General features: G+C 35.4%; 1 protein-coding gene across 5 annotated transcripts in view; it reads left to right on the top strand.

The window, feature by feature from the left end:
* The window catches only part of LOC126919558 (uncharacterized), a 351,910-nt gene that overhangs the window by 211,309 nt on the left and 120,711 nt on the right, over window positions 1-19,890 (top strand). For all 5 annotated transcript variants that reach the window (XM_050728960.1, XM_050728969.1, XM_050728967.1 and 2 more), the window contains one exon: window positions 19,285-19,506. In XM_050728960.1, the coding sequence (XP_050584917.1) occupies window positions 19,305-19,506 (202 nt within the window). In that variant the 5' untranslated portion in view covers window positions 19,285-19,304. The remainder of the gene's footprint in view (window positions 1-19,284; window positions 19,507-19,890) is intronic.

Genomic DNA, 19,890 nt, shown 5'->3' with positions numbered 1-19,890 from the left:
ACAACAAGCATCCCTCGGAATCGTTGCATCTGAAATTCTAGCGTTTCGTGATTCGCATCTAATTTATTCCGACGAGCAAAAGTCGATGGTGGGGTTTCCATATATTTTTCTCTTTTCTCTCTTTCATACCTTTCCCTCCCTTCCGATACTTCAAATTTGCCCACGTCACGCGACGTATTTTTCACGCGATGGCTTTCTAAACGCCGTTTGATCGTAATTTCTTCGGGCCGGTATGCAACGGACGCGACGAAGGTTCGCACGTATATTTTTTTTTTTTTTTTAAGTGCACGTTCCTTTTTTTCGTCGCATGTTGCCTTATCTGATTGACCGAGACGAAATCGCGTCACATCGGGCTTACACGCGAGTCGATTGGCCTCTTTTCCACGACGAAAGTGAATCGACATAGAAATCCGAAGCTTTCCTTCGACCCCATAAATCTTGCTATTTCCGCGGACTGTTAAATTGTAAAGTCGCGAAGGTTTTTCAATATACTTCAGTACACTGTATCCTAGCATTAATTCGTTTTTCTACGGTAAATTTCTAGCACTCAGTAATCAAAACTCGATATCTATCTGTCTTCTCGTTTTTCACGTACATTTTTCACGTACCCTTCCTTCCAACGTGAATCCTCTGTTCGAAATAGTTTGTTTTCCAGCGACACAAACAGAGAACTCTTCAAACGACGAATTAGTTAGATTTTTCACTTTTCTCAATGCGAAGGGCAAATCTCTTAATCGTCAAACGTAGAGAATTATGGGTGGTTGGTAACTGGTGGTACAAGCGGAAAGGGGGTGATTCTACGCGAAAAAAGAAGTCGAAAATATAGAATAAAAATTTTTCGTTTGAGGCTTTGTTTTCGAGAAAATCGACTTTGAATTTTCGTTCGGTACGCGTGCACTTTATCACGTCTCATTATAACGGATCTCACTGTAGATCGCAGTCTCGATGGATATTATCGCAGTTCAAATTTGTTTTTGCCGTAACGAAAAATTAGGAATACATAATGAAATAATATAAAGTAATCATAAAGTTTATTATTACAAAAATTGCTGAAAATGTTGCCCATTCTGCCGAACGCATACTTCTGCTCTTCTAATTAAATTTCTATGAACACTTTCTAACGTATTCGATTGTTTTAAAATATGAAAGGCTACAATAATCTTTTCTTTCAATTGCTCGCAACTTGCGATTATAACAAGACGTGATAAAGTGCACGCGTACCGAGCGAAAATTCAAAGTCGATTTTTTCGAAAACAAAACCTCAAACGAAAAATTTTTATTCTATATTTTTGACTTCTTTTTTCGCGTAGAATCACTCCCTTTCCGCTTGTACCACCAATTACCAACCACCTTGTATAATCGAAGTTTGTTTTTACTTTCCTACACAGCACTGTACATCTCAAAGAAACAAAAGAACCAGAATTGCACGATGTGCAACGTAGTTCCGTGAACAGGTAAATAATTTCTTTCCGTATTTTCGCACATTCGAAATCGCGTCGGACGCGAAGTTCGCGAGAGAAGCTACCACGTCGCGTTAGGTGATCGTCCATCGTGATTTTTCTTTTTGATCTTGCGGTAATCTGTCTAGGCACCGACTCCTGACGCTTATGTTAGCGAGGGTAGCAGGTTGAAAAAGGCGCACTCGGTGCTCGCGAAGGGTAGAAAAGAGAAACACACGTGCAGCAGCGAACGACGAAGAAAGAGGTAAAGAAAGAGGGAAGGCAACGGAGTATAAAGTACTTTTCGTGATGTACAGAGGGCGAGGTGGAAAAAACACGCGACAACGTCGACCCTCTTTGTGCAGAAAATTCCTTGCCTTATGAAACTCGTCGATTTGGGTTAACAGAAGTTACTGGAATGAGTTTCGCTGAGTTCGCTTCGAACTCGTGGTTTTAGCAAGGTTTCTTTCACCTCGCTACTTGCTTCTTCTTGTTTCTAGATAGATTTTCCTGTTCTAATGTTTCTGTTTGATCGAGATCCACACATTTCGCTTTTGCTCTTTTTCTTTTTTGTCTTTTTTTATGACTAGGCTGATGTTAGGTATTAAAAATTATAATTATGTTCATTATAGAAGAAGTAACTCTTGTGGGCTCTGGTATTAGAATCATACAGGAATTCCGCTATCTATACACGTAGATTTATTTATTGATTTACATGTATGTTCAATCGTCTCTGTAATTATGAAATCGAGATATTTACACAGAAATATTTATGTGATGTTTATAATTAAATTAATTCTTTTTTTTACATCTATTGGATATTGTCCTGAATTTATTGCTCCTATTAGAATGTTTTGGAATAATCCATATGTTATATTAGATTACTCAAATGAAAATAATTCATATATTCGCGTTACATGAAAGAGAAAGAGGGCAAGAGAAATACATTCTATATAAGACAAATATAATATAAAATATCAATGAAACGAAGTTTAAAGCAAATAGTTCGCTATTTATTATATTCGTGTATAGCAGAAAGATTTAAAAATCAATCTGTAGAAATATGTATCTCCGTAATTTACTAAAGAACACCGTACTTTATTATATTCGACGCTTATAATATAGTATCGAATAATAAAAATTAAACCAATACAAAAATAGTAAGAGAAATATAACGAATATAAATCACTCATCATCTGGTATGTAATTTCATAACATAAAATCTATCTCCAAAAGAAATGAACATAAATTAGTGCAACAGGTAATCAAAACAGAATTGCCAATAAACTACATCAACGAAATTAACAATTCGTTCGTTTCATTAGAATCGATATACTTTCTAAATTAACTTCTGCCCAATTATTTTTTTCTACAAATACCAACGATTGTCTCAATAAAAATATTGATCAAAATTGAATTATTCTGTACCATCGGAATTGGCTGAGCCAAAAAACGTGTTCATAACATTCCATGGCTTCACACCGTTGGGATATAACGTTTAAGGATTGACATCGAAGATTTCGAAGCACGTGGTGCTACAAGAATTTATCGTTATGGGTGTCTCCACGGTGGGCCGATGTTTATATTGGAAAATGTGTATTCGTTTTATTGCGGAACGACAGTCGTTGTTACCGTTTCCGGCATGGCATCCGCGCATGCACGCGAAAATATGCATCGATGAAGGAAAAGCGGAATATTTGTCGTTCTTTCAGAAATTACGTCATTCCTACGGTTATTTTGTTTTCCTTTGATAACACGCAAGAACTTCCAACCGTGCGTTCTCAAAGGGGAACCATGAACGATTGAGAGAGTTGAAATACTATTTGACGAGTGGAACGGAATGCGCACACAATACAAAAATGCGATGAATTCGAGAGTCCAGAGAAATTTTAATTCGGTTGCGCACGCTAATGGAATTTTTCATTAAATAATTTCCCCTTCGTTCGGAAAATATAAAATTTCGTTTTGTCGAATAAAACTACGCAAAATAATCGTAACACCTATTTTTTTTTTACCGAATTGATGAAAGGGAAAGTTCAAATGTTTTTCAAGTACAGAGAGTTGAAATCGAAAAATTAACAAACACCTACCAATCATATTTTTTCCTGCGATCTTCACATCCTCAAACGTGGTCGTTTCATATATATAATGTCGAGAAGATGGATGATATTTTTTCTTATTATGGTCAAAGATTTTTCTGTTCTGCGTCTCATCAGTCATTTATCAAATCTCGTGGTAGAGGAACGTAAATTTACTTTTTCCTTTGGCATGGTGAATTATTAAATCGCTATGCGGAATCGTCGTGTCGCTAGCAAACAATTAGAACAACGATGTGTATCACTGGAATCGCGATTAATTTACCTGTGTCAGTCGGCAGCGAATCCGCTCATTAGCTAACCCTCGATTTCAATGGGACGATTTAACAGGCCTTTCGTAATAAATGTTTCCGTGATGAAATTTGTGCTATTGTCGTAAATACAATAACATTCATTAAATCCTGTTTGCTGGCGTGTTTAAGAATCGTCCGTTTCCTCGGGACGATTATATTCCAGGGAATTCGTTCGACCGGAAACAGCGAATCGATTCGATAATAGAAAACATATCTCTGTATTTAATTTCGAAAATAATTGCACGTTCGATTGATCGAACGCTACAGTGAGTTTAGTAATTTTATCTCGTTCGATTACAATAAAGTTTTTCATATTTTCTGCCCCCGAGTTCCATCGATTTTTCCAACGTTTTCATTCTTTTTATTTTTTTGTTTCGATTATTGTATATGATAAATTGAGAAACTAACTACGTTTTCTTGCCTGATGGTATTAATATTTGGCAATATATTGTTCACAAATAGTTTATCTCGTAAATGCGAGATTGATCAAAGAATTTATAACGGGATAATCTAGTGTTTTGATCAGAACAATGTCGGACTCCTAAGCAGTTTAGGAGCAAGAACGTGAATGTTTGGACTTCGTCAAGAACATATTCAGGCTTCCGTGAAAACTTACGAGAACCAGAAGTTCTGGAAATACAAGCACTTTACAAAGTGGTCTAGTATTATTATATTGGCATCTACTATTTTAGGGAGATGCTTGAGATATAATATTTAGTAGAGATTACGGACAACATATCGTTTATAATGAAAGAACGAGGATTAATTACATACTGATAAGACGAGAGAAGAGAAAAATGAGGAAATAATCCTTGATACGTTAGTGACAGTCACTAACTAACATTCATTTTATAATTTCTTTTGATATTTCATTTCATCTGCAATTTAGATATTTACGGTATGTAACTGGATATTTCATTTTATTTAACTGTTTGGAAGTAATTTAACTATTTCATTTTATTTAGCTATTTAATATGTTTCGCGAGTCATTTATTTTTATATTCATGGTTTTGAGCTCATCGTTTGGTTGGCTGTACATGTTTGTGTAGGAACTACATTTTCTTGTTCTTATAATAATAATAGAAAATATACATTTCTTCTAACTGAAAGTTTCATGTCACATCTACTATGAATTCATCAGCAACGAAATCATCTTTCTCTTCTTCTACGTTGGAATACGTTTTGTAGGATGATGAGTACACGATGAATTAACGATAAAAGTTTTATGTAATTTAAGGTATTTTCTACATGATCGAATCATGTTTCATATAACTCGTATTTTATCTTACACTGTCCAGTCGTACAAGTGATCGAAGGATATTTTATTCAATTCAACTAACCAAAAACAATTCTACAGCTGAAAACTTACGCAGCGAATTACTCAGAATTTTGCAACAAACTGCCTGACACAATCCTCCTTTACTATCACGAGTACAATGTTATACAAATTAAAATGTATCATTCTAGAAATGGAAGAAATCCTCTCGTCTTCATAGTTTACTTCTTAGAATTCGAAACTATTCAAGAATCCCTAAAAATAATAACTTCGAACGATTCTGAGTTACTTTATATCACTCTGTTTAGAAGTTTAAAACGCAACAGAATTCTCCAACATATCCAATCGCTTCATTAGTCGCTCAAACTTTATACTTTTGTGCTATCGTAAAACACATATATACCGTTTAGACACACAGTGTTCACTGTTCACACGCGATGCGATTATTTCACATAGATTGCCAGTTAGCGTTCTCTATGGATAACGTGAGCTTCAGTTAGGACGTCAATTGATCGTACTCTGTCGTTAAAGTGTTAAGAGATGCACAAGCACATCGCGAGGTTTTTACAGGCAGACACGATTCGTCGTTTATTCCTCGTTCGCGGAGGAAAGTCTGAAAGAAAGAGAAGCTTGGAGAGTTCGCCTTTGAGAGAGAGACTCGTATTAAGTCGCCGACACAACAATAGACTCGCTTAGACAGTAGCCTCTCGTCGTTCCTCCTCCTCCTGCTTCAATTCCACCTCCATGCCAGAGTTGAGTTCTCTCCTTCTACGGTATCAAACGGTTGTGTTCCTCTTTCCTGGATCATAAAACCGTTCGACCGATGCAACATCGAATTGTGCAATCGACGAAATCGAAAAAGGGAACGAAACTGCCTTTTCAAAAGGACTTTGGAAAAGATCACGTAACCGGAAAATAGAAAGGAAGATTAAGTACATACTTGTGTTTTAAAATCATCTTTGCTTCGATGACGAATGACGTCAAGGTAAAACATCGATTACTAGAGAAACGAGTCTTTAGGTGAGTCGTGCGTGTCTGTGGTTAAAGGTGAATGAATCAAGTTCATATTTTGTTTGGCGAAGATGATCGTGAAGGAAATATGTATCTTTTTATTATCGAACTTTTAATAAATCAGTTAGTGCTTAACACGTACACTTACACTATTCTTATGCTTCAGAAAATGATATTTCAATAAATTGTAATTCAAGCTTGAGACCAATAAAAGTCTGATGAACTGAGAATTCGGGACGAAGGTTTCAAACAATGTTCTATACCATACAAAAAGCTGTACTGTACTGTACTGGACTTGCACTGTACTGAACTGGAATGGATTTGTACTATACTGGACTGTACTGGACTTGCACCGTACTGGACTTGCACCGTACTGGACTTGCACTGTACTGAACTGGACTGAACTTGTACTATACTGGACTTGCACTGTACTGGACTTTACTTACTGTACTTTACTTTACTGTACTGACTTTACTTACACTGGGGTGAAAGTTAATGGTTGTGCCGCGGATATTTATGAGCATTCCAAGTTTTATAGATATACTTGAACAAATTCAAACCTGAGAGAAAGTTTGTTTCGTCTACTAAATATTAAAGCATTTTACTTTGGCTGCCCCATGTATGTTTTAATAATATACGCATTCTATACACATTTTAGAACTTTTAACTTTGTCATAAATGCATAAAAATTCACAGTCTAATTATTATCCATGAATCTTGTTTCATAGTAAAGGCAAAGTATTAAAATAATCGTATGAGATATAAAAAAATAATGACAGAATACTTTTATTATGGATTTACAAGCACTCTGGTTCTTCACAAACACGTCTTCAAGTTCTCCATCGCGCTGTCTCCTGTCGCAGCAAATCTTGTCACAAGTGTCTTGTCTCGTATTGTGCGCTTTCCCCGGTTTCTCTTGCTCTCTTGTTTTCTTTCCCTCTCTTTCTATGTTTCTTTTTCGTTGTTTTTTTTCCGTTTCTTTTCTTTACTTAACACGATTGTGATTGCTCTGCAGTGCGGTTTCCTTTTCGATGCTTCGTTCTAAGGTGTTATCTCATGAATTTTAATGATTTAGTTAAGGGTTGCTATTTAATCGTTGAAGGATTCTATATGACAGCGAATGAACATGTAATCGTCATTAAGGATAAAAGAAGATATCCTTGATTCCTTTATTCGGCTTATTTTAGTTAATTAACGTTTTTACATACTTCGCTACTGTGAGTTGCGTCTTTTCTTTTCGCGTGTTTGTTTTGAGGGCTAAAAATATAAATCTATTAGTGGAAGATTATCATATAAATTATGATAGGATTGCTTGTAATATTATTCACAATGAGAAGCACGGACTTGTAATTTTGTGCTCGTATTACATTAAAATAATATTCTATAATGTTACTAACTTCTGGAGAAATTTGAATTTAGTGTAATATGGTATGTTAGTATTAGTTTTATGGAGTATATCTTATATAGCTACTTCACTATTGTAGAGTTAAGGGTTGATACTGTACTTCTCCTTAAAGTGACTATAAAATTTAAAATGTTTATTAAGTAATAAATTACATGAATTAAAAGTTCGAAACTTTGTTCAATAATTCAAAATGAGTTAATTCCCTATAAAAGTTATAACGGGCAAGAGAAAATAAATTAAGAATTTATAACAGTTGTATAACAGTTTATGAGAGATTAAATTTGCAAACAAAGTGGAAAGATGAAATTAATAATACCGATTTCCCTTTTTGAATTACAACGTTTAATAGCACTCATACAGTGTACATCGAAACTGTTATGTTGCATATATCGAAAAAATAAATTAAAGTCGATGTCGTTGAAAGGATTGAGGTTTTGGGGTTTTTCTTAATTGCGTACAAGATTCTATAATACATACAAATATAAAGTGGTCATTTGTTGCAACAACTTAAATGTGTAGACAACTTAAACTCCAATGATTACGCAATTTAAGATGTAACATTTTGTTAGAATACAAATTTTTTAACCATTTCACATTCGATATCGAATACGTACATTGCACTTTTATGAGTTATTAATTAATTAAACGATAGATGTATCTTGTTTTCTATAAAACTGATCTTAAATTATGTTATTTATTATATCGTCCCTTCTTTGCAAAACTATTCGCAAAAATACATTTCTGTTATTAACAGCTAATATTTGTTTCACAGATTAAAAACAAAATTCGATCCTAATACGATTAATTTTAAAATACAACAAGTTTCCTTTTTAACATAATTTCTTTCTCCTGAAAACGATTTCTGTTCCTTCTCCAAAACTTTTCTTTTCATAAATATCCCAAATCACGTCCTTTTCTTTCGTTTCACTCCAAGTACAGCGAGTAACGTAATAATGTAAATTACATTTGACAAAGATACAGAAACGTCATTATATTTTGTACAGCGAGATTCAATGCATTGCAAGCGCGAGCAGTTTCATATGCAATAAATAGCTGCGATATTTTTTTAGATTCGGTGAAAGTTCCGCAATAATCGCTAATTATCCACGTCAACTCTGTCTGTCCGTTTAATCACACGGGATATAATTCAACTTTGACTTCAAAGTCTACTTTTGTTCGATTTTTGCCTCGGCCTCGCGTTTCGAGCTTTTCCGCTCGAATAGAATTCGCATTGATAGCATAGACATTAATAAGAGGAATAAAAAGTGCATACAGCGACGTGCATTTCGAGCGATATGCAATATGCGCTCATCAATCTGTCTGCCTAGGTTCGCCATGTAAGCGGGACGAGAGTCTGTTTGAAAAACACACGTTATTTAATGCGATTTATATGGTCGTGACTTTTACGATCTTCATACGACGGAAATGAATCTTTATATACTTTAACACGAAAGTAGATTATTTAATTCTTAATATACTCACAAATTACGTGATCTGGACTTTTACGATTTTTATATTTAAGATTTTATACAAAAAAACAATACGTAACGTTACGTAAATACCGATCTAATACATTTTAAATAAAACTATTATATATGCAAAATTATATGCCATAATTTTTACACAACTCAGGAACTGTACAAGTAACAAGAAAGTTGATGAATTTAAAAGGCCATCGTTATCATAAAAGATCACTGACATTTTCTTTAATGCTAAGCATATAATTCATATTTCAATTTCTGATTGCACAATTTATAAGATCCATAAAATCTACAAATTTATGAATGCATAAAATTTATAAAATCTACAAAATCTACAGAGTCGATAAAAATACCGACTTCCAACGTACCAAAACATCTTTCATAATATTTACAAGAATATTTTTATCTCTGTCTAAACATATTCATATTCTTAACACGCTAACCACTTGTAAATCAATGATCCTAATCGAATGGTGTGAAACCATCTGAAACCGGGAAATATCTGACAGTATCCACGTAATTCACGAAATAATTTGCCACGGACATTAATTAAAAAGCTCATAATTCGCGTTCGTCCAGAAGACGATAAACATGGAAGATGGAAGATCTTGGATCTTGGAAGATGATAAACGAGTCTTCAAGGGCATACGATAATTAGGGAGGGCCGGTTGGATAGCGTTAAAAAATTAATTATCACCAGTCCTATACATATAACGTACATATGTACATATATATATTTCTCGGAAAAGCATACAAAGTGTCGGTATAGCAATGGCGACAGTAAGACCTTGGAGACCAGCGCGCGAAGTACCAGAGGACTAATTACCGTTGTTGCGGTTATGGTGATATAGTTTCGGGCTAATCCGCGCGAGACCTCTTCCAGCATGTTCGTGTATTCGTATAAACCACAACCGTGAAATGAAAAAAAGGGGGGTGGAAAAAAGAGAGAAAAAGAGGGGAAAAAAGTTTGGCTGCAAATCACATCGACTGCAAGCGGCCGAATCTCTCTTTGCTTGCAGCGGCCTCGTTCAGGCCGCACCCTTGTGTACTTGAATTTACTACGCCATTCACGTTCGCGTCTACATAAATTGCTATGTCGAAACGTGCACGTGCGCTCTGTTCGTGTGTACGTACACGCACACGCGTGCCAGAGTACGCGCCCCGTGACTTTCACGCGGACAACACTTGCGACGCGCTTTCCTTCGCCGTCACCGCGAAAGGACTTCAAAGAATAGCACGTTGCATGATTCACGTTGGATTCACGGTGGCTTGTTACGTCGGACCTCGTAATATTTCTGACCGAATCTCTTTTTCGGTTAGTCTATGGTCGTGGGTTAGTTAAAGAACAGGCGAACGATTCTCGACTTCTCGAGATTGAAGTCGATTAGGTGTAAGTAGATTTGAGGAGCATGCAAAGTGGTGGTTGAAGCTCCTGTTTTGGCGTAACAATGAGTAAATATCTTATTACCCTATTATTTTTCGCTATTTCGTACATTAAATGATTACTTTTGTGTCATTTGTTTAAACAATTTGGGTAAAGGCTGTGTGTATTTTTGTATGGCTTCGTTTGCAGAATACACGGGAAAAATACAATAAGTTTATTTTTTTTTTATTTCCTGATCTCATGTCGCTTGTGATTGTAAAGAAGTATTTTAACGTAAAATAGATGGGAGAATATGTGATATGCCTACGATGTTTTGTAAAAGGTGGATATTAAATATTATTCTTAATACAAAAAGACATTAATAATATTAGCTTAATTGTTATCTTAGAATTAATTCAACCTAACCACTAGTCCTTGTATAATATATGACTAACGTTATTAATGGTTTTAAATATTCAAGAAGATGACAAGACATATTTGATCTCAAAATCAAATAAGAAAGTAGTTTTTATGTGTAATTGATGCATTAAAAATTATACAATTCCATTTAAAACGACGTAAATTTCTCCAAATTCCCCTGACCTTAACCTAGCAACCTATTTTTACAACGCTTCAATTTTTTAAACCACTTTCTACAACCCAGTACATCTTTTAAAATCTTTGCGATAGTAGATTAAAATAGGAAATCCTGTAGAACATACATGTATTTGTTATCACCAGCCTTGAACTTGTTAGCTCATAGAACATTCCCATCCTACTACCAGAAGCCGCATTACGAATAAACCTGGTGGGCCACCATGAGAAGCTCACACTCCATAGCAGGTTAAACTCTCGCGAAACAAATTCCCTAACGCAAAGTAGCAAGCTCTGTAGCAGCTAGTCTCGTTCCCCTGAAACTTAACTGGTACCACTGCGACTCTACCAAAAATCGATCTCCATGCATACACGTACACGCGGATTTCTGTGTAAAAGTAGATTCAACACGCGAGACTGGGCACGTGCTCGAGGGTTGCATAGGATTGTGCAAGCGAGATCTGCCAAATTGAGCGACAGAGAGTATAGAATTCCGAATATTTGAAACTTCGCACAGAATAATCAAACTTGCTGCATGTTATGGGACACCATTTCTTTGCTCGCAACGTAATAACGAAGGAATGGGTAAACATCGTGTACTTTGAGTCCAGGAATCGCTAAGTTAGTTTTTCGATGCTGTATTTTCAGCCAGAAATTCTTATGTCTGTACGCGTCGGAGACTCTGCCCTGTCTCTTCATTTTTCGTTCGTGAAAATTTCGCGTATTTCCGTTTGCACGTTTGGAAGAGGGGAGGGTATTGTTGCCAGAGGAAGTTGGCGACGTAACGGGATTTGCTCCGGGCCCGGGCCGAGAGTCGCGACGTGACCGACCATGGCCGTCTGGGCTCGCGTCGCGGACCCTTTGGGAAATCCAGAGTTCACGAGACTAGCAATTTTCTATTGACGGCATCGTAAAATTCTCTAACGAACGATGCCCCGAAGAAAGTTGTTTATTGAAGCTAACAGCTTCCTAAAAAATAGTTTCGCTGTTTTTATGTTGTGAACCGACAGCTAGCTGTTTGCACAATTTCTTGTTTGTCAGCGCTGCTAACCGCTGTTACCAGGATTATCTGAATCCGCGAGAATCGGTAAAAGAAGCGGAGAAGCGTCACCAGTTTTGGGTAATCCTGCGTGATTTTACTGTATTCATTGTCCAATTCGTTCGACCACTGATTCGAAATACAAGCTTGAAATGATAAAATGTTCAATGGAAAAATATAGGTCAGTCGGGAGCGAGTGCCCGATCGTGCTTACTCTTTGAACCGCTAGCGAGACGAAAGTGGTCGTATTATAGAGAAAAAGGGGAAACTCGTTTCTCTTTGACGTGATTTAAACGCTTTTCGAAGCTTTACCGGGGTTTCAAGCTCGTCCGGTGAACTGTTGGTCCGATCCTGTTTGGTCCCGAGGTTCACTCGGGGGATACACGTTCGGATGGCCACCGTATGAATACAATGGTAAAGACTGTTTCACCTGTTTGATTAAATACGGCGATGGAAATTCGTTGTTTAAATGGATACCGGCTTTTTGGAGATTTGATTCGTTGGATTGGAATTGGAAATAGGAGAAAATTTGTGAAAAAAATCGACCGTAAGATAAAGTGGAGAATTAAATAAATATTGTTGAGAGATTTAGTTCTGTTTGTTTAAGCTGTAGTTACATTTGAACTGATAGTCGTTGTTTCCATGAAATTTAAAGTACGAATTTATCGCTAGTGCTGTTTTGAAAATGAAAAAATATATTTTAACAGTGGTACGAATTCTTTCGCCGCGACGAAACAATTGATTCAGTAATGATTATCAGGATCTGGAAAAAATTGAACAATTCGATAATAATTTTATATTTCGAAGAGATATAAATATCTTCCCGTGCTGAAGTTGAATAATTTTTATTATATTTATTTTCGATATATAGAAAACGTATACAGACGCTTCTAGTATTAAAGATTGTATATTGTGACGTTTATTATTTCTAAAATTTTATCTTGCATCATGTTATGAAATATTGTTACACGCAATCTGCTTGTACTGATAAATTTATAATACTTTGATAAATTTTGCGCCACGTGCAACAAACATTGAAAGTATGATACAATTCAATTCGATAATATATCTTACATCTTTATTGAGTTTTCAAGTATCATAATTGAAGACTGTACGAAAGGAACACGATAAGGCACATTTCCTACTTCTCATAGGGAAACAGTTTTCAAAATTGTTTCGTTATTTGATTTTGGATTTATTGGCGTTTTGGCGTGTTTCTTCGTCCTCCTCAAATTTTTTAAAATATTCCTCGCCATAGTATTAAAACATTGTCTGTCCTGATAATTATACCTTTGACTTTCGCAAACCTTCATCAACTTCTACCGTATTAAAATTCTCCTCTTTAATCTAATTTAACATTACAGTATATTCGACAAAGTGAACTTGCTATGTTCTGTTTCCTGTGATATTGCATTCATGACGTTAAACGTCAAAAATTCCTTCGTTGCACATTGCCATCAAGTTACCAATTAAACATGCAAAACATTGAATATGAAAGTACAGATTTAACGAGTTGACATTTTGTACAAATCTACTCTATTGTATGGCGCAAGAGGCCTTGAATTTTCAAAGGAAAATTATAAAGAAATAAAATTGACAGAAACAGAAAGTTTGAGAGTCCTGACAGCGACCTAATTCTTAATTTCCCTTGCTTCTGGCTGGCTGCAAGGGCGTAGAAGAGTGACGAAGGGCTGTGAGGCGGAGGAGGGCTAGAAGAACAGGTTTTCAGGTCGGTAGGGTACGAGAAGGGCCTCGCCATGAATCGTGACTACCTGACGACGTAGAGCTGGCCCCTTTCACGGCTGGAAAATGGTGAACAGGTGCTCGTAAAAATCTGACGCCTCCGACTTTTCTTGCCTTCCCCTTCTTAGTTGTGCACGGTACAAATTACAGGATCAAGAACCGCGGGTTCTCGTGGACCCTTAATTATCGAGAGCAGAGTCGGTCGTCGAATTTCTTAACGACCTACCGGAATATCCTGCGTGTAGATTCGATCGAGAAAACCAGTAAATTGCGTTTAGAGCATAGAACGTTGTGATTATGGGCGTAAATCCACATAAGACTATGTTTAATTTACCTGTATGTTTAATAATTCAGGAGTTGAGATGGTAAACGATGTAAATGTTAGAAATTAAAAAGTTTCTAATAGAATGAAAAGGCACATTTCTGTTGATGTTAGCTTTATTCTTTGAACTATGGATTTTCAGTGTTTATAATCTTCACAGACTCAATTAACCTACTAAAGCTAGTAAAAATACCTTATCTTGTTGCAGTATGAACTACTGTGTTATAAATCGTCTGTTCCTTTTTAAAAATAAAACCTAATTTTAGAAATACATTAACATATCTCTCTATAAAATAACACGCTACAGTATAAAAAAGGTTGAAGTATGAGAAAAAAGTAATTCGTAAATTTTAAGAGGACATACGATCCGCCTCGTCCATTATAAAATTTCTGGATTTAAAATCCTTTTTCGCAGACAAAGTATAGTAGTATTTAATAGTACTATCTTTTATTAATTAAATTAACTGAACTGCGTGCACGATGTAGATATATGAGTATGCATTCTGTCATATTAGCTACACATCGCTACTTCGAGTCTCACATGGGCAATTTTTGTAATTACGTTTCACCATTTATTTCTTTGAATTCAAATGTTTTCCAAGCTGAAACGTTCAAAAATCAAAGTTTAACGATAACTTTCATGCTTATATAACACGGTTTCATGCAAATCGTTTACAGAGTGTAATAAAGTAAAGAACAAATGCAAGGAAACTTTGACACTGCAATGAATACTCGAGTCTATTGAGACCAGGAGACTAACAGAGTTAAAGAAAAGTTGTAAGAAAAGATGCAACGGAGTTACAGAGGTTGAATTCTTTTCGTAACTTTCAAGAAACTTTAGTTCCCAACATTTCGAAAATTACAGACTCATTCTCGACTTCTCTCCGTTTATTCGCTAAAGTAGCTGAACTGGCTGAAGTATATTAATATATTCTTAAAGTTTAAATTTTATTCTTGGAAAGGAAAGCAAGTAGCTAATGTAATTAGCTTATCATCACATGATCATCTAAATTAAATATCAAAAATGTAAAATTTTTCACCGAACATGACTTATAACTTACAACTTGTTAAATTTATTTGTGATTTGGAAAATTTTACTGATAATGTTAGCTCGGTCATGCAAGAGCGCTCAGATATTTATGCAAATTTAAGTTTTGCAGAACACGCTTGGAAAAGCTAAATCCTCTAAATATTACATAAATACATTACCCTTTGATACTTGCTACATTTTTGCACGCTATGTATTGTACATGTATGTATAACACATTCATTTTGTGTCTGTAAATCTTCCATAAATGTTCACAGTTTAATAGTCACACTCCGTTCAATACTTACTGTCTCATAATAATCGTATTTAACACAGTATTTTTCACACGCGAGCATCATAATCTGCGTCTCACTTTTTACGTCTCTTCAAATTTCGATCAACTTCCTAAAATCCCCACGCGATACACGATAAAAAAGGGAAGCAACGTCTCAATTTTCTACGTGTAAATTATTAGCCCGAATCAAAACTCGTTATTTGCGTATTCTGAATCGGTAGTTGGGAACGTCGAGTCGCACATTGGCCACTTAATCATTATAATTCACGGACACGATCGGTAGCGACGTTAATCGCTGCGCACTTACATCTCCGCAACATACACCCGACCGATTGACAGTTTATTGACAGTTATTATCGCGTGAGTTTAACGAGAGCAACTAAGACGTATTTTCACATAGCGAAAGCGAGAGGGATATCGTATTCGCACGTGCAGCTTTTTTGGACACGCGACATCCGCCGTTTTCTCCAGCTGGAAGTTCGCTTGAATTTCAGGTCGTCGCACCGGGCTCATTATCCTGTTCCGCAAGTATCCTGATTTATCCCGCGGTTCTGAATAATTCCAACGACGATACTGGCGTGAAACCGGCAAGGTGTTCTAAGAGTGATTCACTTTCAGGTCCACTTCCATCGCTTCTTTCTCTTCCTTTTACGGTTTTTGAAAATGAATATATTTGGTGATACGGAAAGTTTTTCTGCGAAAGGAATACAAAATCGGAGAAAATTTGGGAAAGGATGTGGGAAATGAAGGATTGTTAAACGTGAAGTTTAATTAATATTCTTCTTACACGTTTGTCAAATATTATCAAATTGATATGTGATGACTACAAAAGGTGTTTGTACATTGTATTTATTATAGGATTCATATACTAATTAAATAGCTTCAAGAATATTCAATTTCGTGTCGTTTGGTAGTATGTACCGTCATACGACTATAAAAAATGGAAAAATAACGGTAGGATCTGTTAAGAAAATGCTTCACTGGAAAATAGTCATGAAAACTTCAGTTCACTATAAGCCCCTGACGAAATCAAATTGTATTAAAATTGTATTGAATTGTATTATGAAGACAAATTGTAATTATATTAATATTCATTGTATATTAATTAGCCTAAAGAATAACCTAAATGAATTAAAATAATTTATTTAGTTTTGTTTAATTTCGATTTAGTATCTGAAGAAATAAAGTACGTTATATTAAAAAAATGTTATACGGAAAAGCTTTATAAAATTAAGAAATTATCTAGAAAGAAACGACCAAGAATTAAAGAGAAGAAATACATTCCTTGTATACAAATATCCAAAGTACTTCAATTGTGCCATTATGATATATATCACAATCGCATTTCTGTGTTTGTTTATATACATATCTCAGAAACACTCGATTATTCTTCAGAACTTGTTACAGTTTCCAGTCATCCACAAAAAGTATTCGATGTACATACGCGAACCATGTAATTTGACATTTGCCAGAATTTACGATACAATCAAGTGCAAATTATCCACCTTTTTTTGTTACTCGAAAAATGACAATTTTTCGACAAATTATACGCAACGTATATTTTACGTTTTCTCGTATAACTCCTCTCGCCATTAAAATCCTGTCGTTAACAAATTCTTTCGGTAAAAAGATTTCTCCGAGTACGTCGTTTCCGCAACCCCTGTATTTTAGCGCGCAAGAAAAAGACGTGAACTCATACTTAGAGATTTGTGTATCAAATGGAACTATAGTGACGCGTGTGTGTGCGCGCGTGTGTGTGCGCGCGTGTGTGTACCTAAGAGAGTACATTATGCTTGCCGACCTGTTGCTACCCCTCCTCCGTTTCTACCGCTTCTCAACCCTCCATGGCCATCCCTTCGGTGAATCACCCTCTGCTAGAAAATGGCGAAGCTCTGGCTTCGTTCAGCTCATTGAGAATGTTCTATATTCTATCTCGACCTCTGTCTGTCCCCTCTTTTTTCTTGCTTTTTTTTGCACGAGGTTACATTGGTCCAGGCGCCTACGATGCTACGCCATCCACGATGTGTTCACGCGGCTTTTTGGCCCTTGCCTTTCATTCTTCTTCCTGTTCCGTTTCCTGTTCCGTGGAAATGAAGGGCGGCGAAAAAGAAGAGAGCTTGGGTTTTTAATTTCGCTAATTTTTGGTTGAGCTCGGATGTTCTTTTTCGGTGATCTTTTATCCATCGTCATTTTTAGAATATTTGCATACATATTTAAAAAGCAAGAGAATTTTCTTTCATTTTAAGGAATATAGAAGTTTGAAGAAACGATTGTTTATTCGTTAATTTATTAAAAAATTATGTATCGAAACGTTAACAAAGTTGAAGTAGTGATTATTATTCGTTCCTTAATTTTTTAACTAATTAAATTTTTGAGGATTATGTCGCGTTTCAAGTAGGTGCTTTTTCCATTGTGTTATCCTTAATCTTTTCGATAGATACATGATTTTCCTTGACCGTGTAGCCTGTTTTATATATATTTCTGAGGAAGTATGTGAATTGTAATTTTTGAACTATCAGTAAAATAGAAAACGAAAGATTCTACCTTTTCTTGATAAACCATATAGTTTCTTAATTAGTTTTTCATTTCTTCGAAAAATTTTTACATATGTCGTGTCTGAAATATATCAGCATTAATTGACACTAGTTGACTATTAAATGTACGAAATTACTTAAACGCTACTATTCAAATATTTTAATTAGTATTGCTAGTAGTATATATATGCAATTTTTCTTTTCTGTTTATTTTTCAATTTCTATCATTTTCTAGAGTATTATCTGTACGTAATATATGAAACTCTGTTGTGGATTAATTTCATAGGTACCTCTACTGAAGCAATTATTTCTATTTTAATCCATTCACCTTTCCTCTGAATTTCATTTTAATGTCAAATTAACATATTATTTCTGCGTAGATTTTTCTTCTGCAACTGACGAAAAATATGTATTTTCATATTTCGTTCTTCACGTTCATCTCGCTGTTAGTCTTTCTTTGTTTCTATTTTGTTCTACTAAACGTGACCGCCAAATTTCCCTTTACTGCATGTGATCCTATTGGCCCCCTGATACCACGATCCATAGATACAAGTGTGCAGAGAGATTAACGATGAAAAGTTGATTCCGATAGCCAGATACTGATATCTGCTTTTCCCTATACCTTTCGATTCACCGACTAGGAAAATGATGAACGAAGTGAAACGTCACATCGCTCGTTATTAAAACGTTCGCATAGCCTGTATGTCATATATTGTTTATGGTGAATTTTCCATTCAACTCATTGCAATTTTCGGTACATGTAAAATAAATATCAACGTAAAGCTGAATGAAATGAATCAGTGTCAACTATTACGTTAATTAATTAAAGAAGAGTATCAAAGGTTATACAAAAAGCCGCAATGAAAATTATTAAAAATCGTGCAACATGTAACGCGTGAATAGAAAATATCTAATTCAGTGTGAAGAATAGCATTGCGATCGCTATTTTTTAGCATTTGGAATCTTCCTTCTAATTGGAATCTAATTCTAATTTTCAAAATGGTTTTGTCGATGTATCATAGCTTTCCATGAAACTAGAAAATTTTCTTTAAAATGTATCGTGCACTAACTTTGCATGTATGTATTGCACTAACTTTGTTTCAAATTTCTATCCATTCGAATCTCTTGCTTCCAATGTTCTTCATATTTTCTATGAATATAATTTTACAAGAAATATCTAATCACGTTCTAAATATAAGCCATCTTCTCTTATAACTTTAGAACACCAATGTAACCCTAAGAAGCTATAATTTTTATAATTTTGGTAACATTATAATCCTTAAATTTTTTGTAAAACATTCATCGAATGTAATGTGACAGTATACAAATATTTTAATCGCCAAATTCTGTTCGTGTTATATTTCAGCCTCGGGAGGGGGAGGTCCGATGTTGGTCCCTCCCGTGGCCCAAAGTGGGACTGGGGATCGTCCCGTGGGCGACACGGGTGCCCGGGCCCAACAGACGTCCGGCCCTGCCGCGGCAGCAACCCTATGGCCCTTAGCACCTGCACAGTCCAATCAGGTTCCGAACCAGCAGTCTCAGGCTATTCCACCCCTGGCCGCCACCCCCGCGCCGACTCACAACCAAGGTACGCTATTTACCTTGTATTAATCACTAAAAAATTATTTTTTATTTTTTTATCCAAACGACTGGGAAACATTTTGAAATATATGCCATTTTATAGAACAATAATCAGTTTGGGTTTGATGGACGTTAATAATCTAAAATTTTTTGTCGATAAATCATTTATCAAGGAAAAGAAAGTTGAGATTTAAAAAACAGTTCATGTCATGAATATTGTACAATACGATAACGATGAGAATATTTTAGAATAAACATTTTTATGAGAAAAATATACCGCAATATAAGATAGGTTGATCAAATGATATAATTGAAAATTTTACAAGCAATTTTATAAAGTTTTATAAAGTTTTATAAAGATTTATAAAGTAATATTTTCCACCCTTGATAT

The sequence above is a fragment of the Bombus affinis genome, chromosome 1, assembly GCF_024516045.1.
Source record: "Bombus affinis isolate iyBomAffi1 chromosome 1, iyBomAffi1.2, whole genome shotgun sequence".
In the NCBI taxonomy this organism is placed as follows: Eukaryota; Metazoa; Arthropoda; class Insecta; order Hymenoptera; family Apidae; genus Bombus; species Bombus affinis.
This window is presented reverse-complemented; position numbering and strand designations above follow the sequence as displayed.